A 25944-nucleotide genomic window follows, 5' to 3' on the forward strand; every position below is an offset into this window, starting at 1 on the left:
ATATTGGGGACACTGGGGGGACACTGGGAGCCCTGGGGGGTGCACTGGGAGCACTAGTAGGACACTAGGGAGATACTGGGGGCCCTGGCGGGGGGGGCACTGGGGACACTAGGGGGACACTGGGGACTTTGGGGATATTGGATATTAGGGGGATACCAGGGACCCTGGGAGGACACTGGGGACATTGGGGGGATACGGGGCGCACTGGGAGGGGGCGGGCCCTGGGGACACTGGGAAGACACTGGGAGGACACTGGGGAGACTGTGGGGATACTAGGGACATTGGAGGGACATTGGAGGGATACTGGGGACACTGGGAGGACATTGGGGACATTGGGGGGGACACTGGGAGCGTTGGGAAAGGGGCCTTAGGGGCACTGGGGGGACACTGGTCACCCTGTGAGGACTGGTTGGGCCTGGGAGCGTTGGTGGCCGTGGGGTGGCTGCGACCCTCCCCCGGGCCCTGTGTCACCCCCCATGTCCCCCCCGCGTCCCCAGGTGGCCTCTCATGATCGACCCCCAGGGCCAGGCCTGCAGGTGGATCAAGAACATGGAGGAGCCGCGGGTGAGGCTGGCCGCTCCTGTCCCCAGTGTCCCCTGTTCCCAGTGTCCCCTGTCCCCGGGGTCCCTTGTCGCTTCTTGGGCCCCTTCCGTGATCTCCGGAGTCCCCCCCGGGTCCCCTGTCACCCTCCTGTGTCCTCTGGGCATCCCTTCCTAATCCTCTGCACCTCCTGACGGGCTCTGGGTGTCCCGAATGTCCCCTCGTGTTCTCTGGGTTCCCTGAGACTCCTGGCTGTCCCCTGGGTCCTGTGGGGTGTCCCCTGAGTCCTCTTAGGTGTCCCCTGGAACCTTCCACATCCCCGAGGTGTCCCCTGCATGCTCTGGGGTGTCCTGGGTCCTCTGTGTCCCCTGGGTGTCCCCTGCACCCTCCTGGCTTCCCCTCCACATCCCCAGGCTCCTACCACGTTCTATGGGTGTCCCTTCCATGTCCCCGTGCTCCTCCCATGTCCCCTGGGTGTCCCCTGCTTGTCTGGAGGACCTCTGAGAGTCCCGGGGGTGCCCTCCCCCTGGCCCGGCCGCCGCTGGGTGACAGCGGGTGACACAGGGGGGTGACAGCGGGTGACGGCGGCGCGGGGCGCAGGGCCTGCAGGTGACGTCGGCGGTGGAGGCGGCCGAGGCGCTGGGGGTGCTGGAGCGCGCGGCCCCCCTGGGCCACCCGGTGCTGCTGCAGGACGTGGGCGAGGAGCTGGAGCCGGCGCTGAGCCCCGCGCTGGCGCCGCCGCGGCCCGGCCCCGGTCAGCCGGACGCCTGGGCCCCCCGGGAGCCTCGGGATGGGGGCAGGGGGTACCCGGACGCCTGGGCCCCCTGGGGTATTGGGACCCTTGGGACCCCCGGGATGGGGGCACCTGGGTCCCCTGGGGAGGGGCTGCCCGGACGCCTGGGCCCCCTGGGGTATTGGGACCCTCGGGACCCTCAGGATGGGGGCACCTGGATCCCCTGGGGAGGGGGGGTGCCCGGACGCCTGGGTCCCCTGGGGTATTGGGACTCCTAGGACCCTCGGGATGGGGGCAGGGGGTACCCGGACGCCTGTGCCCCCTGGGGTATTGGGACCCTCGGGATGGGGCCACCTGGGTCCCCTGGGGTACTGGGACCCTTGGGACCCTCGGGATGGGGGCACTTGTGTCCCCTGGGGAGGGGTTTCCCGGACGCCTGGGCCCCCTGGCAGTTTGGGCATGGGGGTTCCTGTGTGCTGGGACCCCCAGGGAGCAGCGTGGGGTGTATGGGGGACCCCCGGACGCCCGGGCCCATCCTCTGCTCCCCAACTAACGGCCACCCTGTTCCCCCACCACCCTGCGGACCCAGACGGACGCCTGCTGCTGGGCCTGGGCGAGGGCACCGTGGAGTGTCACCCGGACTTCCGCCTGTACCTGGCCACCAAGCTGGCGAACCCCCACTTCCCGCCGGAGACCGTCGCCCACACCACCGTGGTCAACTTCGCGCTGCTCGAGCAGGTCCCTGGGGGTGGCGGCACTGACACCGGCAGCAGTGGCGTCACCCGCAGTGGCAGTGTCACCTGCAGCGGTGGCGTCACCCACAGCGGCGGTGTCACCCGTGGCGGCGGTGTCACCCGCGCAGGGCCTGGAGGCGCAGCTGCTGGCCGTGGTGGTGCGCGAGGAGCGCCCCGAGCTCGAGGAGCAGAAGGACGCGCTGGTTCGCGCCATCGCCGCCGGCCAGGCCCGCCTGGACGAGCTGGAGGACGAGATCCTGCGGTGGGCGCCGTGCCGTCCCCCCGTCCCCGCGGTGCCACCCGCAGCGGCGTCACCCGCAGCGGCGTCACCCGCCCCGCAGGCTGCTGGACGAGGCGGCCGGGTCGCTGCTGGAGGACGCGCAGCTGGTGACGGCGCTGGAGGGCTCCAAGGCCACCGCCGCCGAGGTGGCCGAGCGCCTGGGCAGCAGCCAGAGCACCGAGGTGGTCATCGACCGCGCGCGCGAGGTGAGCGGCCCCGGGCCGCGGCGCCGGCACCGTCACTGTCACGTCATTGTCACCATCACACTACCATCACCATCGCGTCACCATCACCCTCACGTTGCTGTCACCATCGCATCACTATCACTGTCACCGTCGCATCACCATCACATCCCCATCATGTCACCATCACCGTCGCGTCACCATCACTTTTGCATCACCGTCCCTGCCAAGGCGCCATCACCATTGCGTCGCCGTCACCGTGGTGTCACCATCACCATCACTTGCTGTCACCATCGTATCGCTATCACCGCCACCATCACGTTGCCATCGTGTCCCCATCACTATCGCGTTGCCGTCACTGTCGTGTTGCTGTCACCACCCCGGCACCGTCACCATTGCATCGCCATCACCACCGTGTCACCATCACCATCACCATCACGTTGCTGTCACCATCGTATCGCTATTGCTGTCACCATCACGTTGCCATCGTATCCCCATCAGTATCGCGTCGCCGTCACCGTCGCGTTGCTGTCACCGCTGTGGTGTGGTCACCGTCATGTCACCATTGTATCGCCATCACCGTGGTGTCACCATCACCATCATGTTGCTGTCCCCATCATATCGCTATCACTGTCACCATCACGTTGCCATCACGTCCCCATCACTATTGCGTCGCCATCACCGTCGTGTCGCCCCTCACCACCGCGGCGCCGTCACCATCGCGTCACCGTCACCACCGTGTCACCATCACATTGCTGTCACAATCGTATCGCTATCGCTGTCACCATCACGTTGCCATCGTATCCCCATCACTATCGCGTCGCCGTCACCGTCGCGTTGCTGTCACCGCTGCGGTGTGGTCACCGTCATGTCACCATTGCATCGCCATCACCGTGGTGTCACCATCACCATCACGTTGCTGTCACCATCGTATCGCTATCACCGCCACCATCACGTTGCCATCGCGTCCCCATCGCTATCGCGTCGCCATCACCGTCGTGTCACCCTCACCACCGCGGCGCCGTCACCATCGCGTCACCGTCACCACCGTGTCATCATCACGTTGCTGTCACCATCGTATTGCTATCACCGTCACCATCACGTTGCAATCGTGTCCCCATCGCTATCGCGTCGCCGTCACCGTCGTGTCGCCGTCACCGTCGTGTTGCCGTCACCACCGCGGCGCCGTCACCATCGCGTCACCGTCACCACCGTGTCACCATCACGTTGCTGTCACCATCGTATCGCTATCACTGTCACCATCACGTTGCCATCGTGTCCCCATCGCTATCGCGTCACCGTCGTGTCGCTGTCACCGCCGCGGCACCGTCACCGTCGCGTCACCGTCACCGCGCGGCGGCTCTCGTCCCCCAGGCGTACCGGCCCTGCGCCCAGCGCGCCTCGCTCCTGTTCTTCGCGCTGGCCGACATGGCCAAGCTGGAGCCCGTCTACCAGTTCTCGCTGGACGCCTACGTGGAGCTGTTCGGGCTCAGCCTGCAGCGCAGCCCGCGCGGCGGCAAGCTGGAGGAGCGCATCCGCGCGCTCAACGACTACCACACCTACGCCGTGTACAGGTGCCGGGGACGCGGTCGCGCCTGTGCGAGGGCCCCGTCTGCTGTGGGGATGGGTGACGTGGCTGCGGCTGTACGTGTACCCTGTCTGCTGTGGGGATGGGTGAGGTGCTCGCGGTGTGCCCGGGGACGTGGCTGCGGCTGTACGTGCGCCCCATCTGCTGTGGGGACGGGTGACGTGGCTGCGGCTGTACGTGTGCCCCATCTGCTGTGGGGATGGGTGACGCGCTCGCGGGGTGTCCGGGTACGCGGCTGTGGCCCTATCTACTGTGGGGACGGCTGACGGGGCTACGGCTGTGCATGTGCCCCATCTGCTCTGGGGACGGGTGACACGCGGTGTGCCCGGGGATGTGGCTGCGGCTGTATGTGTGCCCCGTCTGCTGTGGGGACGGGTGACGTGGCTGTGGCTGTGCGAGGGCCCCATGTGCTGTGAGGACGGGTGACACGTTCGCGGGGTGGCCGGGGACGTGACTACGGCTGTGCGTGCACCGCATCTGCTGTGGGGACGGGTGACGTGCTCGCAGGGTGTCCAGGAACATGACTACGGCTGTGCGAGGGCCTCATCTGCTGTGGGGACGGGTGACATGTTCGCGGGGTGCCCAGGGACGTGGCTGTGCCTGTGCATGTGCCCTATGCTGTGGGGACGGGTGACGCGCTCGCGGGGTACCTGGGGACGCGGCTGCGGCTGTGCGTGCACCCCATCTGCTGTGGGGACGGGTGACGTGGCTGCGGCTGTACATGTGCCCCGTCTGCTGTGGGGACGGGTGACACGCTCGCGGTGTGCCTGGGGACATGTCTGTAGCTGTAGATACACTCTAACCGCCACAGGTGACACGCTCACGGTGTGTCTGGGCGACATGTCCCATGGCTGCACATGTGTTTAGCTGCCACAGGAATGGGTGACACACTCATGGTGTGTCTGAGGGACGTCTGCGGCTGTAGATGCACTCTAACTGCCATAGGGACGGGTGACATGCTTACATGTACATGCATAACATGTACATGTGTGTACATTACCGCGTGCATGGGTGATGCGGTTGTGGCTGCACAGGCGCCATAACTACAGTGCGCACTGTTGCTGCTTGCTCTGGGTACGGGTGATGCTTTTACACCATGTGCGGGTGACCCCCCTGCAGCTGGTACGGGTGACATCCTACACCATGTGTGGGTGACATGGGGTACAAGCAACACAACGACACTGTGTTGCGGGTACGGGTGTTGTGCCTACACGGCGCGAGGGCACCGCAGCCGCTGCTGCGGGTGACGCGGCTCGCGGTGACGCCGCAGGTACGGCTGTCAGAGCCTCTTCAAGCGCCACAAGCTGCTCTTCAGCTTCCACCTCTGCTCCCGCATCCTGGCGGCCGCCGGCAGCCTCCGCCCCGACGAGTTCAACTTCTTCCTGCGCGGCGGCGTGGTGAGTCCTGCCCCGCAACACCCCGCGGCAACACCCCGCGGCAACACCCCGCAGCTCAGCGCCGCACACCCCTTGGCCCCCGCGCGCACACCCAGCCGCCCTACAGCCCTGTGCCCCACAACAGCACCGCTCCCGACTGTGCATCCCGCGACGGTGCACCCTGCACCCTACAACCACATGACACACAACCGCGCACCCCACGACTGTGCACACAGCCACATAACCCACAGCTCACAAGTGTGCACCTCACAAGCGCACACCCCACAAATGCACACCCCACAAGTGCACCCTCCCCAACCACATGCCCCACAACCCCTCACCACACAACTTTGCACCCCACAACCTCACACCCCACAACTCTGCACTCCCCAAGTGTGCACCAGAGCACGTGCCCCACGACTGTACACCCCACAAGCGCACACCGCACAGCCTCACACCACACAACCCCACACCCAACAACCCCACACACACAAGCGCACACCCCACAACAGTACACCCCACAAGCACACACCGCACAACCTCACACCACATGCCACACCCCACACGTCAACCCCGCACACCCCACAGCCCTGCACCCCACAACCCCGCACCCAAGCGCACACCCCAACTCACACTCCCCAACTGTATACCCCACAAGCGCACACCGCACAAGCGCACACCGCACAAGTCACACCCGCACCCCGCACACCCGCCCCACGGCAGGTGCAGGACCGCGAGGAGCAGATGGACAACCCGTGTCCCGGGTGGCTCTCGGCCGAGGCCTGGGACCACATCACGGAGCTGGACAAGGTGCCGCATTTCCACGGGCTGAGCCGCTCGCTGGAGCTGCTACCGCGCGACTGGCACCGCTGGTACCGCAGCGCCTGTCCCGAGAGCGCCCCGCTGCCCGGTACGGCCCCGGACGCCTGGGCCCTGCGCGGCCCCGATGGCTGCGCCCTGTTGTGGGGGGCGGGAGAAGCCCCCGGACACCTGGGCCCCATGGCACAGAGTGGGGGGGAAGCCCCAGGGCACCCAGACCCCAGGGCAAGGGGGGCTGCCCGGACGCCTGGGCCCCATGTCATGGGTGGGGGAACCCCCTGGGCACCCAGACCCCAGGGCAAGGGGGCTGCCCGGACGCCTGGGCCCCATGGCACAAGTGGGGGAAGCCCCTGGGCATCCAGACCCCAGGGCAAGGGGGGCTGCCCGGACGCCTGGGCCCCATGTCATGGATGGGGCGAAGCCCCTGGGCACCCAGACCCCAGGGCAAGGGCGGCTGCCCGGACGCCTGGGCCCCATGTCATGGGTGGGGGAAGCCCCTGGGTACCCAGACCCCAGGGCAGGGGCAGCTGCCCGGACGCCTGGGCCCCATGGCACAGAGCAGGGGAAGCCCCTGGGCACCCAGACCCCAGGGCAAGGGGGGCTGCCCGGACGCCTGGGCCCCATGGCACAGAGCGGGGGAAGCCCCAGGGCACCCAGACCCCAGGGCAAGGGGGGCTGCCCGGACGCCTGGGCCCCATGGCACAGAGCAGGGGAAGCCCCTGGGCACCCAGACCCCAGGGCAAGGGGGGCTGCCCGGACGCCTGGGCCCCACAAGGTGGAGGAACAGCCTGGGCCGGGCACCTGAGTCCGTATGGGGGGGTACCCGGACGCTTGGGCCCCATGTCATGGGTGGGCGAAGCCCCTGGGCACCCAGACCCCAGGGCAAGGGCGGCTGCCCGGACGCCTGGGCCCCTGGGTGGCAGCCAGGTCTGGGGTCACCCGCAGGCGAGTGGCAGGACTCGTGCAACCAGCTGCAGCGGATGCTGCTCGTGCGCTCGCTGCGGCCCGACCGCGTGGCCCCCTGCGTGGCCGCCTTCGTCGTGTCCACCCTGGGCTCCGAGTTCGTGGAGCCGCCGGCGCCCGACCTGCAGGCCGTGAGCGCGGGGACACCGAGGGGGACAGCGAGGGGACACGGATGTGGGGACAAGGATGGGGGGCTTGGATGGGGGAGACAGAGGATGCACGCAGGGGACATAGGGACATGGATGGGGACAAGGATAGGGGGCTTGGATGGGAGACATGGATGGGGACACAGGTGGGGGACACAGGTACATTGATGGGGACAAGGATGGGGGACATGGGGACATGGTGACACAGGAGGGGGACACAGAGTATGCACGTGGGGGACACAGGGACATGGATGGGGACAAGGATAGGGGGCTTGGATGGGAGACATGGATGGGGACACAGGTGGGGGACACAGGTACATGGATGGGGGACATGGGGACATGGTGACACAGGAGGGGGGACACAGAGTATGTACATGGGGGACACAGGGACATGGATGGGGACAAGGATGGGTGACATGGGGACATGGATGGTGACACAGGTGGGGGAAACAGGATGCACATGGGGGACATAGGGACATGGGGACAAGGACAGGGGGCTTGGATGGGAGACATGGGGACATGGAGGGTGACACAGGAGGGGGGACACAGGGACATGGATGGGGACAAGGATGGGGGCTTGGGGGACACAGGGACATGGTGACGCAGGTGGGGGAAACAGGATGCACATGGGGGACGTAGGGACATGGATAGGGACACAGAACAGGGGGCAGAGAGGATGCACGTGGGGGACACAGGGACATGGATGGGGACACGGGTCGGGGACACAGACATGGATGGGGACAAGAATGAGGGGCTTGGATGGGGGACACAGGATACACATGGGGACGTGGAGGGGGACACAGGAACATGGATGGTGACACAGGTGGGGGTCACAGAGAATGTATATGGGGGACATGGGGACAGGGAGGACAGGGGGATGCAGATGGCCACAAATAGGGCCACGAATGGGGACAGGGATGGGGACACGGCTGGGGACCCGGTGGGGGGCAGGGGGATGCGGTTGGGGGTTGCAGCTGGGGACACAAAAGGGGACACAGATGGGGACACGGCTGGGGACTCGGGGCAGGGGGATGCACCTAAGGGACATGGATGGGGGGACAAATGGCAGCACAGGGACAGGGCAGGGGGTGCAGGCAGGGCCCCCCGTGTCCCGTGTCCCCCATGTCCCCTCCCGTGTCCCCGTCAGGAGCTGGCGGGCGCGGGGCCGCGGCGGCCGCTGCTGCTGCTGCTGGCGCCGGGCGCGGAGGCCGAGGTGGCCCTGGAGCGGGTGGCGGGGACACCGGCCGGTCCCCCGCTGCTGCGCATGGCCCTGGGGCCCGGGCGGGAGGCGGCGGCCACCGCGCTGCTGCGACAGGCGCTGCGCGACGGTCAGTGACACCGGGGACACGGCAGGGACTGGGGGACGGGGGGACCACGGAGGGGCCCTGGGGACAGCACGTTGGGACCTCCCGGGTTGGCTGCGTGGCGCTCAGTGACACCGGGGACATAGGGGGACCAAAGGGGGACCCTGGGGACAGCACGTTGGGACCTCCAGGGCTCACTGTGTGGTGCTCAGTGACACCAGGGAGACAAGACGACCACAGAGGGACCCTGGGGACAGGACGTTGGGACCTCCCGGGTTGGTTGCGTGGTGCTCAGTGACACCGGGGACACAGGGGGACAGGGACCCTGGGGACAGGGGGACCACGGAGGGGCCCTGGGGACAGCACGTTGGGACCTCCAGGGTTGGCTGCGTGGCGCTCAGTGACACCGGGGACACAGGGGGACAGGGACCCTGGGGACAGGGGGACCACGGAGGGACCGTGGGGACAGCACGTTGGGACCTCCCGGGTTGGCTGCATGGCACTCGGTGACACCAGGGACACGGGGACAGGGACCCTGGGGACAGGGGGACCACGGAGGGACCCTGGGGACAGCACGTTGGGACCTCCAGGATTGGCTGCGTGGCGCTCAGTGACACCGGGGACACGGGGGGGGGGGGGGGGGGGACAGAGGGACAATGGAGGGACCCTGGGGACAGCAAGTTGGGACCTCCAGGGTTGGCTGCATGGCACTCGGTGACACCAGGGACACGGGGACAGGGACCCTGGGGACAGGGGGACCACAGAGGGACCCTGGGGACAGCACGTTGGGACCTCCAGGGTTGGCTGCATGGTGCTCAGTGACACCGGGGACACAGGGGGACAGGGACCTTGGGGACAGCACGTTGGGACCTCCAAGGTTCACTGCGTGGGGCTCAGTGACACTGGGGACACAGGGGGACAGGGACCCAGGCCCTGGGGACAGCAGGTTGGGACCTCCAGGGTTGGCTGTGTGGCACTTGGTGACACCAGGGACATGGTGGGGAGAGGACTGGGAGACCATGGAGGGACCCTGGGGACGGCAGGTTGGGACCTCCAGGGTTGGCTGCATGGCACTCGGTGACACCAGGGACACGGGGGGGACAGGGACCCTGGGGACAGGGGGACCACAGAGGGACCCTGGGGACAGCAGGTTGGGATGTCTAGGGTTGGCTGCGTGGTGCTCAGTGACACTGGGGACACGGGGGGACAGGGACCCTGGGGACAGCAGGTTGGAACCTCCAGCATTGGCTGCATGGTGCTCAGTGACACCGGGGACATGGGCAGGGAAACTGGGGGACAGAGGGACGGTGGCTTGGGGATGGACCCCCAGCGTGGTGGCAGCTGGGGACCCCCATGGTGGCATTGGGGACCCCTGGGGCGGTTGGTGGCAGCTGGGGACCCCCCTGGTGGCATTGGGGACCCTGGCGTGGGGCCGCTCAGGCTCCCCAGGGTGCTGGAGGTCCCCGCGGTGCCGGGGGCGCGGGTGGCACTCGGGGACCCCCGCGGGTGACGGTGCCGGTGCCGGTGACGCCAGGCTCGTGGCTGCTGCTCTCGGAGGGGCACCTGGCGCCCGGCAGCCTGGGGCGACTGTTGGGGGTCCTGGAGGCGCCCGGGGACCCCCCTCCGGCGCCCGCCTTCCGCCTGTGCGTGAGCAGCCGCCCGCACCCCGCGCTGCCGCTGCGGCTGTTGGGCGCAGCCCGCACGCTGGTGCTGGAGCCGCCCACCGTGAGTGTCCCCAACGTGTCCCCAACGTGTCCCCAACATCCCGACCACATCCTCAATGTGTCCCCAACGTCCCCAACGCGTCCCCAACGTCCCCAACGCATCCCCAACATGTCCCCATCCCCACTCCACACGCTCATCCTGGAGCCGCCCACTGAGTGTCCCCAGTGCGTCCCCAATGTCCCCAACATCCCCACCACGTCCCCAGCGCGTCCCCATCCTCATCATCTCCATGCCTGTCCCCACAGCTGTGCCCTGTCCCCATGGCCTTTCCTTGTCCCCATTGCTATTCCTATGTCCCCATCCCCATGTCCCCCCACCCCGACCCCACATCCCTGCACCCCCTCCCCGCTGTTTCCCGCTTCCCCCGTCCCCATCCCTCTCCCCCCGTCCCTCCCTCCCTGTCCCTGCATCCCCCTCGCGGTGTCCCTGTCCCTCCCACCCCGTTCCCGTCCCCCTCCCTCTCCCCCCATCCCTCCCACCCTGTCCCCATGTCCCCCCTGTGGTGTCCCCGTACCTCCCACCCCGTTCCCGTCCCAGTCCCTCTCCCCTTGTCCCTCCTGCCCTGTCCCCATGTCCCCCCCTGCTGTGTCCTTCTCCCCCCCATCCCTCCCACCCCGTCCCCACGTCCCCCTCGCGGTGTCCCTGTCCCTCCCGCCCCATCCTTGTCCCTCTCCCCCCGTCCCTTCCGTCCTGTCCCTGCGTCCCCCCCCCCGTCCTCCCGCCCCCGTCCCTTTCCCCCATCTCTCCTGTCCCGTCCCCATGTCCCCCTCGCAGTGTCCCCATCCTCCCGCCCTGTCCCGCCGCATCCCCGCACATCCCCCGCCGTGTCCCTCTCCCCGCGCCCCCCCCGCGGTGTCCCCGTCCCTCCCACCCCATCCCCGCGCCCCCCCCGCGATGTCCCCGTCCCCCTGTCCCTCCCGCCCTGTCCCCATCCCTCTCCTCCGATCCCTCCTGCCCCGTCCCCCCGCATCCCCCCCTCTATGTCCCCATCCCCCCGTCCCGCCGCGTCCCCCCCCCGTGTCCCCGTCCCCTCCCCGTCCCCCCCCGTCCCGCCGCGCGGTGTCCCCGTCCCTCCCGCCCCGTCCCGCCACGTCCCCCGCTCTGTGTCCCCGTCCCCCCCCACGTCCCCCTCGCGGTGTCCCCGGCCATCCCGCCCCCTTCCCGTCCCTGTCCCCCCGTCCCTCCCGCCCCGTCCCCGCGCCCCCCCCGCGGTGTCCCCGTCCCCTCCCCGTCCCCCCGCGCCCCCCCGCGGTGTCCCCGTCCCCCCGCGTCCCCCCGTCCCCCCTCAGGCGCTGACGCCCCCGCGGCCCCGCAGGGGGTCCGGGCCACCATGGCGCGGCTGCTGGCGGGGGCGCGCGAGGCGCTGCTGGCGGCGGGGGCCCCGCAGCGGCGGCTGCTGTTCGCGCTCAGCGCCCTGCACGGGCTGCTCCGGCAGCGCGCGCGCCTGCCCCGCCGCGGGTGGGGCCGCCCCTACGCGTTCGCCGACGGAGACTTCCGAGTGCGCCCGGGAGCGGGGACGGGGGGACGGGGAGAGGGGGAACGGAGAGGGACATGGGGGGGGGGGGGAATGGAGAGGGACACGGAGGGGACATGGAGAGGGACATGGGGGGATAGCGAGGGACCCGGGCAGGGGGATGGAGAGGGACATGGCGGAGGGACATGGAGAGGGACATGGCGGGGATGGAGAGGGACACGGAGGGGGGGATGGAGAGGGACATGGCGGGGATGGAGAGGGACATGGTGGGGGGGATGGAGAGGGACCCGGGGGGATGGAGAGGGACATGGTGGGGGGGATGGAGAGGGACACAGAGGGGACATGGAGAGGGACATGGGGGAGGGACATGGAGAGGGACATGGAGGGGGGGATGGAGAGGGACATTGGGGGGGGGATGGAGAGGGACACAGAGGGGACATGGAGAGGGACATGGGGGAGGGACATGGAGGGGGGGATGGAGGGGGGGATGGAGGGGGGGATGGAGAGGGACACGGGGGAGGGACACGGGCCGGGGGGTGGAGAGGGACCCGGGGGGATGGGGAGAGGGACGTGGAGAGGGACATGGGGGAGGGACGTGGGCGGGGGGATGGAGAGAGAAATGGGGGGGACGTGGAGAGGGACATGGGGGGATGGAGAGGGGCCTGGGGGGATGGAGAGGGACATGGAGGGGACATGGAGAGGGACATGGAGAGGGACATGGGGGGGGGATGGAGAGGGACATGGGGGGGGGAATGGAGAGGGACACGGAGGGGACATGGGGGAGGGACCCGGGAGGGATGGAGAGGGACATGGGGGGGACATGGAGAGGGAAATGGGGGGGTGGAGAGGGACATGGAGGGGACATGGAGAGGGACATGGAGGGGGGGATGGAGAGGGACATGGGGGGGGGGGAATGGAGAGGGACACGGAGGGGACATGGGGGAGGGACCCGGGAGGGATGGAGAGGGACATGAGGGGATGGAGAGGGACCCGGGCGGGGGGATGGAGAGGGGCCTGAGGGGGGTGGGGGGGATGGAGAGGGACATGCAGGGGACATGGAGAGGGACCTGGGGAGGTGGAGAGGGACATGGGCAGGGAGATGGAGAGGGACCTGAAGGGGGATGGAGAGGGATCTGGGCGGGTGGAGAGGGGCCTCAGGGGGGATGGGGAGGGATCTGGGGGGGAATGGAGAGGGATCTGGGGGGTCACTGGGGTCCTGGGGACAGGCCTGGGGGGGGGGGATGGAGAGGTACGTGGGGAGTCCCTGCAGTCCTGGGGGGGTCCCTGGGGTCCTGGGGAGGGACCTGGGGGGGATGGAGAGGGGTCTGGGGGGATGGAGAGGGACATGGTGGGGACAGAGAGGGGCCTGGGGGGGGGGGTCCCTGGGGTCTGGGGAGGGACCTGGGGGGATGGAGAGGGGCCTGAGGGGCTGAAGAGGGACCTGGAGGGGATGGAGAAAGACATGGAGGGGTCCCTGGAGGAGCCTCGGGAGGGACCTGGGGTCCTGGGGAGGGACTGAAGAGGGACATGGGGGACTGGAGAGGGATGTGGGGGGGACGCGGGGGTGTCACCGCCGCCCCCCCCCCCGCAGGTGGCGGAGCAGCTGCTGGCGCTGGCGCTGGCCGAGCCGGTGGCGCCGGGGCCCGCGGCGCTGCTGGGGCTCGTGGTGGGCGGCGCCTACGGCGGCCGCGTGGGCGACCCCTGGGACCGGCGGCTGCTGCTGGCGCTGGCGGCGCCGCTGCTGGGGCCGCCCCCGCCCGCGCCCGGCGCGCGGTGCGTCACGGGGGGGCGGGGCCAGCGGGCGGGGGGCGGGGCCACAGGGGCTGCTCCCCTGCACAGGGCCCGGTTGCATTGGGGAGGTGGGCGGGGCTCGAGGGCGCGGGGCGGGGCTAGCGGAGGGGCGGGGCTAGCGGAGGGGCGGAGCGCTGCTCCCTTGGCGGGGGCTGGTTTGGGTGGGAGGAGCTGAGGGTAGAGCCGCAGGGAGGGGGCGGTCCCCGTGCCTGTGGTGGGAGGGGCATGCAAATAAAGGGGGTGGGACCACCTGCAGATTAGGCACGGTGGGCAGGGCCACGCAAATTCTCAGGTTTCCTCATAGGCGGGGCCACGCAGATTGGGGCGGGGCCAGGCGGAGGGAGGCGGGGCCACGCAGATTGGGGCGGGGCCAGGCGGAGGGAGGCGGGGCCACGGAGGAGTGGGCGGGACTTCTGCGGCGTTGCGGGCAGGCCCACGACCACCCAAGGAAAGGGGCCTCCCAGGGGGTGGGGCGATGGGCGGGGCCATGCGGCGCAGAGGGCGTGTCCTCCGCCTCGGTGGGCGTGTCCCGCGTCTGAAGCCCCGCCTCCCCAGGCTGCTGGAGGCCGAGGGCTACGTGATGCCGGGGGACGGGCCCCTGGGCGCCTACCGGGCGTTCGTGGAGCTGCTGCCGGGCCGGGAGCCCCCCGAGGCGCTGGGGCTGCACGGGAACGCGGCCGTGGGGCCGCGCGCCGCCGCCGCCGCCCGCCTGTGCGCCGCGCTGGCCGCGCTGCAGCCGCCGGGCGCCGCCGCCACCGTCACGGCCACCGCCGCGGCCACCGCGCGCGGCCCCGCGGAGCTGGCGGCCGAGGCGCTCGCCCGGCTGCCCCCCGCGCCCGAGGGCGGCGGCGCCGAGGCCGCCCTGGCCAGCGACCCCGCGCCCATGGCCGCCGTGCTGCGGCAGGAGCTGCGGCGCTACCGCGCGCTGCTGGCCCGCGTCAGGTGCGCGCGGGGCGGGGACACGGGGGACACGCACGGGACATGGGGGACACACACGGGACATGGGGGACACGGGAGACACGGGAGACATGGGGGATCGGGGGGACACGGGGGACAGACACGGGACATGGGGGACACACACGGGACATGGGGGACACACACGGGACATGGGGGACACGGGAGACATGGGGGATGGGGGGGACACGGGGGACACACACGGGACATGGGGGACACGGGGGACAGACACGGGACATGGGGGACACACACGGGACATGGGGGACACGGGAGACACGGGACATGGGGGACAGACACGGGACATGGGGGACACACACGGGACATGGGGGACAGACACGGGAGACATGGGGACACAGACATGGGACATAGGGGACACAGGAGACACGGGAGACACGGGGGATGTGAGGGACACGGGAGGAAGGGCATGGCGTACAGGGGATACGGGACACAGACACGGGACATGGGGACACAGGAGACACGGGAGACACGGGGACACAGACATGGGACATGGGGTCACGGGCGATGTGAGGGACACGGGAGACACGGGACATGGGGGACACAGGGGATGTGGGGGACACGGTGACACAGACATGGGACATGGGGACACAGGCGATGTGAGGGGACATAGGACAGGGAACGTGGGGACATGGGAGACACGGGCAATGTGAGGGACACAGGACATGGGGACACAGGAGACACAGGAGATATGGGACATGGGAGACATGGGGGATGTGAGGAACACGGGACAGGGAACGTGGGGACATGAGAGACACGGGACAGGGAACATGAGGGATGTGAGAGACACGGGATACGGGCCACAGGCATGGGACATGGGGACATGGGAGACACGGGGGATGTGGAGGACACGGGACAGGGAACGTGGGGACACGGGAGACACGAGGGATTTGAGGGACACGGGAGGAAGGGCATGGCGTACAGGGGACACGGGACACAGACATGGGACATGGGGGACACAGGAGACACGGGTGATGTGGGGGACATGGGGACACAGACATGGGACATGGGGACACGAGAGACACGGGGGATGTGGGGGACATGGGACAGGGAACGTGGGGACACGGGAGACACGGGACATGGGAGACACGGGGGATGTGAGGGACACAGGACATGGGGACACGGGAGACACGGGAGACATGGGACATGGGAGACACGGGCAAGGTGAGGGACAAGGGACAGGGAACACGTGGACATGGGAGACACGGGATGTGCGGGACACAGGACAAGGAACGTGGGGACACAGGAGACATGGGAGACACGGGGCATGGGAGACACGGGCGATGTGAAGGACAAGGGACAGGGAACGTGGGGACATGGGAGACATGGGGGATGTGGGGGACATGGGGACACAGACATGGGACCTGGGGACACGGGAGACATGGGCAATGTGAGGGACACAGGATGAAGGACATGGCATATGGGGGACATAGGACATGAACCATGGGACATGGACATGGGGACATGGGAGACACAGGGCATGTGGGGGACACAGGACAGGGAACGTGGGACATGGGGACATGGGAGACATGGGTGATGTGAGGGACACAGGACATGGAACATGGGGACATGAGAGACATGGGGGATTTGAGGGACACGGGAGGAAGGGCATGGCGTACAGGGGACACGGGACACAGACATGGGACATGGGGGACACAGGAGACACGGGTGATGTGGGGGACATGGGGACACAGACATGGGACTGGGGGACACGGGAGACACAGGGGATGAGAGAGACACGGGATGAAGGGCATGGCATACGGGGGGACATGGGACACAGACATGGGACATGGGGGACAGGGCACACGGAGGACATGAGAGCCACGGGGAGACGGGGTTAAGGGATTCAGGGGACATGGAACGCTTGGGATATGGGAGGCAGAGGATAGGGGACACCCATGGGATGTGGGAAAATGAGCACGGGACACAGCTGTAAGAAACGGGACACGGACGGGGGACACGGGGGACAGCGGGACACGGGGGACAGCGGGCCACGGGCCGGGCAGCTCCCGGACGCCTGGGCCCGCAGGGGCTCCCTGGAGGCGCTGCTGCGGGCGCTGCAGGGCCAGGAGCTGCTCTCGCCCGAGCTGGAGGAGACCCTGCAGCACCTGCAGGAGGGGCGCGTGCCCCCGCCGTGGGGCAGGGTGAGCGGCGCCCCCAGCACCCGGGGCCCTTGGGGGGGCGGGGGGCGCCCGGACGCCTGGGCCCCTCGGATGGGGGGTGCTCGGACGCCTGGGCCCCTTGGGGGGGCGTGGGGGCGCCCGGACGCCTGGGCCCCTTGGGGTGGCGGGGGGGTGCCCGGACGCCTGGGCCCCTTGGATGGGGGGTGCTCGGACACTTGGGCCCCTTGGGGTGGCAGGGGGGCGCCCGGACGCCTGGGCCCCTCAGATGGGGGGTGCTCGGACGCCTGGGCCCCTTGGGGTGGCGGGGGGGGGGCGCCCGGACGCCTGGGCCCCTCAGATGGGGGGTGCTCGAACGCCTGGGCCCCCTGCGGGCAGCTCCAGCCCTCAAGCAGGAGGGGATGTGGGGAGACAGGCTGCTCCTGCCCATATATGGAGATGGGGGCAGTGCCGTGGGGAACATTTGCATAAAGTGGGTGGTTCTGGGCCGAGCCCCGCCCATTTGCCCATATTTGGTGGGGGGGCAGTGGCTGGGCTGGAGAAGCAGGAGGGAACTCTGCAGAGCTCCACCCCTTTGTCCTTATATGGAAGAAACCTTCCTGGGACCCTGCATCCCCTCACATGCCCCCCGGTCCCCCAAATGTCTCTATGTGTTCCCCTGTGTCACCTCAGGACCCCCTCGTGCCCCCCCACTGCCTCCCTGTGCCCTGTTGTGCCCCCCAGGACCCCCCCCCGTCTCCCTGCGCCCCCCATGTCCCCTTCCTTGGCCCCCAATGTTCCCCCAGGACCCCCAGGACCAACCCCTGTCTCCCTGCGCCCCCCATGTTCCCTCCCTTGGCCCCCAACGCCTCCCTGTGCCCCCCAATGTCCCCTCCATCTCCCTGGGCCACCTCATGTCCCCCCATGTCCCCTCCCTTGGCCCCCAATGCCCCCCTGTGCCTCCCAGCCCCCCCCATGTCCCCCCATGTCCCTTCCCTTGGCCTCCCCATGTCCCCCCATGTCTCCCCCATGCCCCCACCATGTCCCCCCATGTCCTCCCCATGCCATGCCATGCCCCCTGCCTTGGCCCCCCATGTCCCCCCCCATGCCCCCTCCCCATGCCATGCCGTGCCGTGCCCCCCCAGACGTACCCGTCCCCCCAATGTCCCCCCATTCCATGTCACCCCATGTCCCCCCATTCCATGTCCCCCCATCCCATGCCATGTCCCCCCATGTCCTCCCCCCCATGCCATGTCCCCCATGCCATGTCCCCCATGCCCCGCCGTGCCGTGCCCCCCAGGCGTACCCTTCCCCCCCATGCCCCCTCCCATCTCTCTCCCCCATGCCATGTCCCCCCATGTCCCCCATGTCCCCCCCCATGCCATGTCCCCCCATGCCATGTCCCCCATGCCATGTCCCCCCATGTCCCCCATGTCCCCCCCATGCCATGTCCCCCATGCCATGTCTCCCCATGCCATGTCCCCCATGCCATGTCCCCCCATGTCCCCCATGTCCCCCCATCCCATGTCCCCCGTGCCATGTCCCCCATGTCCCCCCCATCCCATGTCCCCCGTGCCATGTCCCCCCCCCATGCCATGTTCCCCATGCCATGTCCCCCCATGCCATGTCCCCCCATGCCATGTCCCCCCCCATGCCATGTCCCCCCCATCCCATGTCCCCCATGCCATGTCCCCCCAGCCCATGTCCCCCCATGTCCCCCCCATGCCATGTCCCCCATGCCATGTCCCCCATGCCATGTCCCCCATGCCATGTCCCCCCCACAATGCCCCGCCGTGCCCCCCAGGCGTACCCGTCGCGGAAGCCGCTGGCCCCGTGGCTGCAGGAGCTCGAGGGCCGCGTGGGGCAGGTCGGGCGCTGGGTGGCCACGGCGCGGCCCCCCCCCCCGCCTGTGGCTGGGGGGCTTCACGGCCCCGGCCGCGGTGCTCACGGCCCTGCTGCAGGCGGCCGCGCGGCGCGCGCAGGTACCGGGGAACGGGGGGACAGGGGGGACACCCGGATCCGTCGGGGAGGGAGACAAGGGACACCTGGATCCACTGGGGAGGGAGACAGGGGACACCCAGATCCACTGGGGAGGGAGACAGGGGACACCCGGATCCATCGGGGGGGGAACAGGGGACACCCAGATCCATTGGGGAGGGAGACAGGGGACACCTGCATCCATTGGGGGGAAGGAGAGGGGACACCTGCATCCATCAGGGGGGACAGGGGACACCTGGATCCACTGGGGAGGGAGACAGGGGACACCGGGATCTATTGGGGAGGGAGACAGGGGACACCCGCATCCATTGGGGGGAAGGAGAGGGGACACCTGCATCCATCAGGGGGGACAGGGGACACCCGGATCCATCGGGGGGACAGGGAGGACCTGGATCCATTGGGGAGGGAGACAAGGGACACCTGGATCCATTGGAGGGAGGAGAGGGGACATCTGCATCCATTGCGGGGGGGAGAGAGGGAAACTCGGATCCATTGGAGAGGGGACAGGGGACACCCGGATCCATTGGAGGGGGGACAGGGGACACCCGTATCCATTGGGGGGAAGGAGGGGGGGACACCCGGATCCATTGGAGGGAGGAGAGGGGACACCCGCATCCATCGGGGGGACAGGGGACACCTGGATCCACTGGGGAGGGAGACAGGGGACACCCGCATCCATTGGGGGGAAGGAGAGGGGGACACCTGCATCCATCAGGGGGGACAGGGGACACCTGGATCCATTGGGGAGGGAGACAGGGGACACCCACATCCATCGGGGGGGGAACAGGGGACACATGCATCCCCTGGGGGGGGGACACCTGGATCCATTGGGAAGGGGCGAGGAACCCGGATCCATTGGAGGGTGGACAGGGGACACCCGCATCCATCGGGGGGACAGGGAGGACCTGGATCCATTGGGGAGGGAGACAAGGGACACCTGGATCCATTGGAGGGAGGAGAGGGGGACACCCGCATCCATCGCGGGGGGGAGAGAGGGACACCCGGATCCATTGGAGAGGGGACAGGGGACACCCGGATCCATCGGGGTGGGGGGACAGGGGACACCCGTATCCATTGGGGGGAAGGAGGGGGGGACACCCGGATCCATTGGGGAGGGAGACAGGGGACACCCGCATCCCTTGGGGGGGGGAGAGGGGGACACCTGGATCCATTGGGGAGGGAGACAGGGGACACCTGGATCCATCGGGGGGGGGCACAGGGGACACCTGGATCCATTGGAAAGGGGGACAGGGGGACATTCGGATCCATCGGGGAGCGAGAAAAGGGACACCCAGATCCACTGGGGAGGGAGACAGGGGACACCCACAGCCATCGGGGGGGGGGGACAGGGGACACCTGGATCCATTGGAGGGGGGAGAGGGGGACACCCAGATCCATCGGGGGGGGGGGGGGGACAGGGGACACCCGGATCCATTGAGAGTGGGACACCCGGATCCACTGAGGAGGGGGCAGGAGACACCCAGATCCATTGCGGGGGGCGGAGGGGAACAGAGGACACCTGGATCCATCGGGGCAGTCCTGGACACCTGGGACCCATGGGACGGGGAGGGGACACCTGGGAGGGGGGGACAGGAGCCACCTGGATTGATGGGGCTGGCCCACCTGGGCCTTATGGGGGGGCAGCAGGGGACACCTGGACCCACGGGGGGATCCCGGAGCCCTGCGGTGGGGGGGGCAGCGAGCCCGGACGCCTGGGCCCCCAGAGGGTCCCGAACACCCGGGGGTCTGGGGAGGCTCCCGGACGCCTGGGCCCCTGGGGCGAGCGGAGGGTCCTGAGCACCTGGGTGTGGGGGGGCTCCCGGACGCCTGGGCCCCCGGAGGGTCCCGGACACCCGGGTCTTGGGGGGCTCCCGGACGCCTGGGCCCCCAGGGCGAGCGGAGGGTCCCGGACACCCGGGGGTCTGGGGAGGCTCCCGGACGCCTGGGCCCCCGGAGGGTCCCGAACACCCGGGGGTCTGGGGAGGCTCCCGGACGCCTGGGCCCCCGGGGCGAGCGGAGGGTCCCGGACACCCGTGGCTGGGGGGGCTCCCGGACGCCTGGGCCCCGGCGCAGCGGGTCCCCGTGCGCAGGTGTCCCTGGACTCGCTGTCCTGGGAGTTCAGCGTGGCCACCGTGGACGACAGCAACCTGGTGTACGCGCCCAAGGTGCGCGGGGGGGCGGCACAGCGAGGGGACCCCCCCCCCGGACACCTGGGCCCCTCCTCAGAGACCGGCCCCCCCCTCCCTGCGGCCATGGGGGGCGGCAGTGGGTCCCGGATCCCGGGTCCTCCCAGTCCCCCCTGGCTCCCGGTCCCTCCCGGTCACCCCGGTCCCTCCCGGTGCCCGCGGTCCTCCCGTGCCCCCGGTCCTCCTGGACCCTACCAGTCCCTCCCGGTCCCCCCGGTCTGTCCCGGTCCCCCCCAGCTCCTGGTCCTCCCGGCTCCCGGTCCCTCCCGGTCTCTCCCGGTCCCTCCCTGTCCCCGCCGTGCCCCTGGTCCCTCCCGATCCCCCCCGGGTCCCGGTCCCCCCCGGGTCCCGGTCCCTCCGGTGCTCCCGGTCTTTCCTGGTCCCTCCCGATCCCCGGTCTCTCCTGGTCCCTCCCGGCTCCCGGTCCCTCCCCGTCCCCCCGGTCCCCCCCCGGTGCCTCCAGTCCTCCCGGACCCCCGATCCCCCCCGGCTCCCGGTCCCCCCGGTCCCTCCCGGTCCCTCCTGGTTCTCCCGGTCCCTCCCGTCCCCTCCCGTCCTCCTGGTCCCCCCGGTCCCTCCCTGTACCCCCGGTCCCTCCCGGTCTCTCCCAGTCCCTCCCGGCTCTCGGGTCCCCCCGATCCCTCCCGGTCCCTCCCGGTGCCCCCGGTCCCTCCCGTCCCCTCCCGTCCCCCTGGTGCCCCCGTCCCGTTCCCCCCGGTCCCCCCCGGTTCCCCCGGCTCCCGGTCCCCCCGATCCTGCCGGTCCCTCCCGGTCCTCCCGGCCCTTCCCGGTCCCTCCCGTCCCCTCCCGTCCCCCTGGTGCCCCCGTCCCGTCCCGTCCCGTTCCCCCCGGTCCCTCCTGTCCCTCCCGATCCCGATCCCTCCCGTCCTCTCCCGTCCCCCCGATCCCCCTGGTCCTCCCGGTCTCTCCCGGCACCCGGTCCCTCCCGGTCCCTCCCGGTCCCCCCGGTCCCCCCGGTCCCCCCGGTCCCTCCCGGTGCCCCCAGTCCCTCCCGGTCCTGATCCCGATCCCTCCCGATCCCGGTCCCTCCCAATCCCGGTTCCCCCCGGTCCCTCCCGATCCCCCCGGTCCCCCCGGTCCCTTCCGGTCCCCCCGGTCCCTCCCGCTCCCCCCGTTCCCCCCGGTGCTCCTGGTCACTCCCGGCTCCCGGTCCCCCCCGGTGCCCCCGTTCCTCCCGTCCCCTCCCGTCCCCCCGGTCCCCCCCGGTCCCCCCCGTTCCCCCCCGTTCCCCCCGGTGCCCCCGGTGCCCCCGGTCCTCCCGGTCCCCCCCGGTCCCTCCCGGTCCCCCCCGGTCCCCCCCGGTCCCTTCCGGTCCCCCCCGGTGCCCCCGTTCCCCCCGTTCCCCCCGGTCCCCCCCGTTCCCCCCCGTTCCCCCCGGTGCCCCCGGTGCCCCTGGTCCTCCCGGTCCCCCCCGATCCCTCCCGTCCCCTCCCGTTCCCCCGGTCCCCCCCGTTCCCCCCCGGTCCCCCCGATCCCTCCCGTCCCCTCCCGTCCCCTCCCGTTCCCCCCCGTTCCCCCCGCTCCCCGCGGTGCTCCCGGTCCCCCCGTTCCCCCCGCTCCCCGCGGTGCTCCCGGTCACTCCCGGCTCCCGGTCCCCCCGGTCCCTCCCGCTCCCCCCGTTCCCCCCCGCTCCCCGCGGTGCTCCCGGTCACTCCCGGCTCCCGTTCCCCCCGTTCCCCCCGCTCCCCGCGGTGCTCCCGGTCACTCCCGGCTCCCGTTCCCCCCGTTCCCCCCGCTCCCCGCGGTGCTCCCGTTCCCCCCGTTCCCCCCGCTCCCCGCGGTGCTCCCGGTCCCCCCGTTCCCCCCGCTCCCCGCGGTGCTCCCGGTCACTCCCGGCTCCCGGTCCCCCCCGGTCCCCCCCGGTCCCTCCCGTCCCCTCCCGTTCCCCCGGTCCCCCCGGTCCCCCTCGTTCCCCCCCGGTCCCCCCGTCCCCTCCCGGTCCCCCCGGTCCCCCCCGTTCCCCCCCGTTCCCCGCGGTGCTCCCGGTCACTCCCGGTCCCCCCCGGTCCTCCCGGTTCCCCCCGCTCCCTCCCGTTCCCCCCGCTCCCCCCGTTCCCCCCCGTTCCCCGCGGTGCTCCCGGTCACTCCCGGCTCCCGGTCCCCCCCGTTCCCCCCGTTCCCCCCGTTCCCCCCCGTTCCCCCCGCTCCCCGCGGTGCTCCCGTGCCGCCCGCAGGAGGGCGCCTGGGTGCAGGGGCTGCTGCTGGAGGGCGCGGGCTGGGACCGGCGCGCGGGCTGCCTGGTGGAGGCCGAGCCCCTGCAGCGGGCGGCGCCGCTGCCCTGCGTCCTGTTCCGGCCCGTGGAGGCGCGCAGGAAGGGGGCGAGAGGTGGGGGGGGACACGGGGACATCGGGGGGACATGGGGGGACATGGGGGGGGACATGGCAGGAAGGGGGCGAGAGGTGGGGGGGGACGGGGGGGACATGGGGGGGGGACATGGGAGGAAGGGGGCGAGAGGTGGGGGGCGCGGGGGGGACATGGAGGGGGGATATGGGGGGACATGGGGACATGGGGGGACGGGGGGGTCTATGGCAGGAAGGGGGCGAGAGGTGGGGGGGGACGGGGGAGACACGGGGGGGACATGGGAGGAAGGGGGCGAGAGGTGGGGGGGGACACGGGGGGGACATGGGGGGGACATGGCAGGAAGGGGGCGAGAGGTGGGGGGGGGACGGGGGAGACACGGGGGGGACATGGGGGGGACATGGGGGGGGACATGGGAGGAAGGGGGCGAGAGGTGGGGGGGGGACACGGGGGGGACATGGGGGGGGACATGGGGGGACATGGGGACATGGGGGGGGACATGGGGGGGACATGGCAGGAAGGGGGCGAGAGGTGGGGGGACACGGGGGGGACACGGGGGGGACATGGGGACATGGGGGGGTGTATGGGAGGAAGGGGGCGAGAGGTGGGGGGGGACGGGGGAGACACGGGGGGGACATGGGGGGGGACATGGCAGGAAGGGGGCGAGAGGTGGGGGGGGACACGGGGGGGACATGGGGACATGGGGGGGACATGGCAGGAAGGGGGCGAGAGGTGGGGGGGGACGGGGACACGGGGACATGGGGGGGGACATGGGGGGGTCTATGGGAGGAAGGGGGCGAGAGGTGGGGGGACATGGGGACATGGGGGGGGACATGGGGACATGGGGGGGGGACATGGCAGGAAGGGGGCGAGAGGTGGGGGGGGACACGGGGGGGACACGGGGGGACATGGGGACATGGGGGGGATACGCAGGGTCTATGGGAGGAAGGGAACACGAGGTAAGGGGGCGCGGGGGGTGGCAAGAGGGGGACATGGGGAGGGACATGGGGACATGGGGGGGGTCCATGGCAGGAAGGAGGCGAGAGGTGGGGGGGCGCGGGGGGGGCACATGGGGACACACGGGTGCGACATGGGGGACATGGAGGAGGACATGGGGACATGGGGGGGTCTATGGGAGGAAGGGGGCGAGAGGTGGGGGGGCGCGGGGGGGACATGGGGGCACATGGGGATGTGGGGGGGGTCTATGGCAGGAAGGGGGCCAGAGGTGGGGGAGGGGACAGGGGGGACATGGGGACATGGAGAGGGACATGGAGACATGGGGGGACATGGGGGCGTCTATGGGAGGAAGGGGGCAAGAGGTGGGGGGGTGCGGGGGGGGACATGGGGACACACGGGTGCGACATGGGGGACATGGGGGGACATGGGGACATGGAGAGAGACATGGGGGGACATGGGGCGGGACATAGGGGGTCATGGAGACATGGGGGGGACATGGGGGATACATGGGGGGGACATGGGGGGGTCTATGGCAGGAAGGGGGTGCGAGGTGGGGGGGCGCGGGAGGGGACACGGAGGTGGGACATGGGACACGGGGACATGAGGGGGACATTGGGGGGGCCTATGGCAGGAAGGGAGCATGAGGTGGGGAGGCGTGGGGAGGGACATGGGGGGACATAGGAGGGACATGGGGGGACACGGGGACATGAGGGGGGACATGAGGGGACACGGGGACATGGGGGGGTGCTATGGGAGGAAGGGGGCGCGAGATGGGGGAGCGCAGGGGGGGACATGGGGACATACAGGGGGGACACGGGGGTACATGGCGAGGACATGGAGGCATGGGAGGTCTATGGCAGGAAGGGGGCACAAGGTGGGGGGACACGAGGGGGAGTGGGGGGACACGGGGGGTCACGATAGGGTCTGGGGGTGCAGCAGGCTTGGGGGGGTCCATGTAGGGGTCCCTGGGTGCTTGGGGCTGCTGGGAGGTTCAGGGGCTGTTTGGGGCTCGCTGGGGTTTGAGGGGGTCCGTGGGTCGTGGGGGGGGGGGTCCACAGTGCGTGTCCCCCCCCCCCCGCAGGGCTGTTCTCGTGCCCCTGCTACCTGCACCCGGGGCGCGAGGGCGACGGCGCCCGCGGCCCCTTCCTGCTGCCCGTGGAGCTGCGGCCGGGCCCGGCGGGCGCCGCGCACTGGGTGCGCCGCGGGGTGGCGCTGCTGCTGGCGCTGGACCGCTGACACGCGCGACACCGCGACATGCGCGACACCGCGACACGCGCGACACCCGCGCGCGGGGCGACACCCGCGGGGACCCCCTGCGCCCCCCGGCCCGCCCCACACACGTGTCCTCCTGTCCCCGTCGTGTCCCCCCGCCCCCGCTGCCCCACGCGTGTCCGTGTCCCCCTCAATACAACCGTGTCCCCCCCCCCCCGCCGCTGTCCCCGCCGTCTCCTCCGCCCGGCGGGGGGGGGGGGGGGCGGTGGCACTGCGCGTGTTGCCATGGCAACGGGCAGGAATGCCCCCCCCGCCCGGCGCCGTGACGTCAGCGCGGCGGCGGCCAATGAGCGCGCGGCTCGCGGCTGTTGCTCGGGGACGGGAGGGGCGCGGGGGGAGCAGCTGCTCGCGGCGGCACGTGCCGGGGGGGGGGACGCGCATGCGCAGGGAGGGACGGGGCGGTGGGGGGGGTCGCGCATGCGCGGGGAGGGGGAGCGACCTCGTGCGGGCGGCGGGCACGTGGGTGCGCGTGCCGGGAGCGCGCATGCG

At 70.6% G+C, this 25944-nt stretch overlaps 1 protein-coding gene and 1 long non-coding RNA gene across 2 annotated transcripts; both read left to right on the forward strand.

The window, feature by feature from the left end:
• Positions 1-1141: 1141 nt before the first annotated feature.
• On the forward strand, positions 1142-2010 carry LOC148590123 (uncharacterized). Its single transcript, XR_015914362.1, has 2 exons — positions 1142-1294; positions 1863-2010. It is a non-coding gene; the product is annotated as an uncharacterized LOC148590123 (long non-coding RNA).
• Positions 2011-2367: 357 nt separating this feature from the next.
• On the forward strand, positions 2368-25419 carry LOC148590124 (dynein axonemal heavy chain 2-like). Its single transcript, XM_088539453.1, has 16 exons — positions 2368-2493; positions 3844-4043; positions 5328-5454; positions 6157-6343; positions 7198-7346; positions 8509-8689; positions 10200-10390; positions 11706-11888; positions 13468-13589; positions 14211-14438; positions 14497-14597; positions 16654-16768; positions 18528-18705; positions 20812-20886; positions 23103-23253; positions 25265-25419. Exons 2-16 carry the CDS (start codon positions 3898-3900, stop codon positions 25417-25419), a joined length of 2289 nt encoding a protein of 762 aa, XP_088395579.1. The 5' UTR covers positions 2368-2493; positions 3844-3897.
• The last annotated feature ends 525 nt before the right edge of the window (positions 25420-25944 follow it).

The sequence above is a fragment of the Tinamus guttatus genome, unplaced genomic scaffold (genome assembly GCF_059628265.1).
Source record: "Tinamus guttatus ecotype Peru unplaced genomic scaffold, ASM5962826v1 Tinamus_guttatus_pri_ptg001703l, whole genome shotgun sequence".
NCBI lineage: Eukaryota > Metazoa > Chordata > Aves > Tinamiformes > Tinamidae > Tinamus > Tinamus guttatus.

Excerpts from the sequence above, each read along its gene's own strand:
- LOC148590124 (XM_088539453.1), top strand. The coding sequence starts at position 3,898 with ATGGCCAAGCTGGAGCCCGTCTACCAGTTCTCGCTGGACGCCTACGTG. Across the intron at positions 8,690-10,199 it reads GCGACAGGCGCTGCGCGACG|GCTCGTGGCTGCTGCTCTCG; the intron begins GTCAGTGACACC and ends CGGTGACGCCAG. Across the intron at positions 23,254-25,264 it reads GCGCAGGAAGGGGGCGAGAG|GGCTGTTCTCGTGCCCCTGC; the intron begins GTGGGGGGGGAC and ends CCCCCCCCGCAG.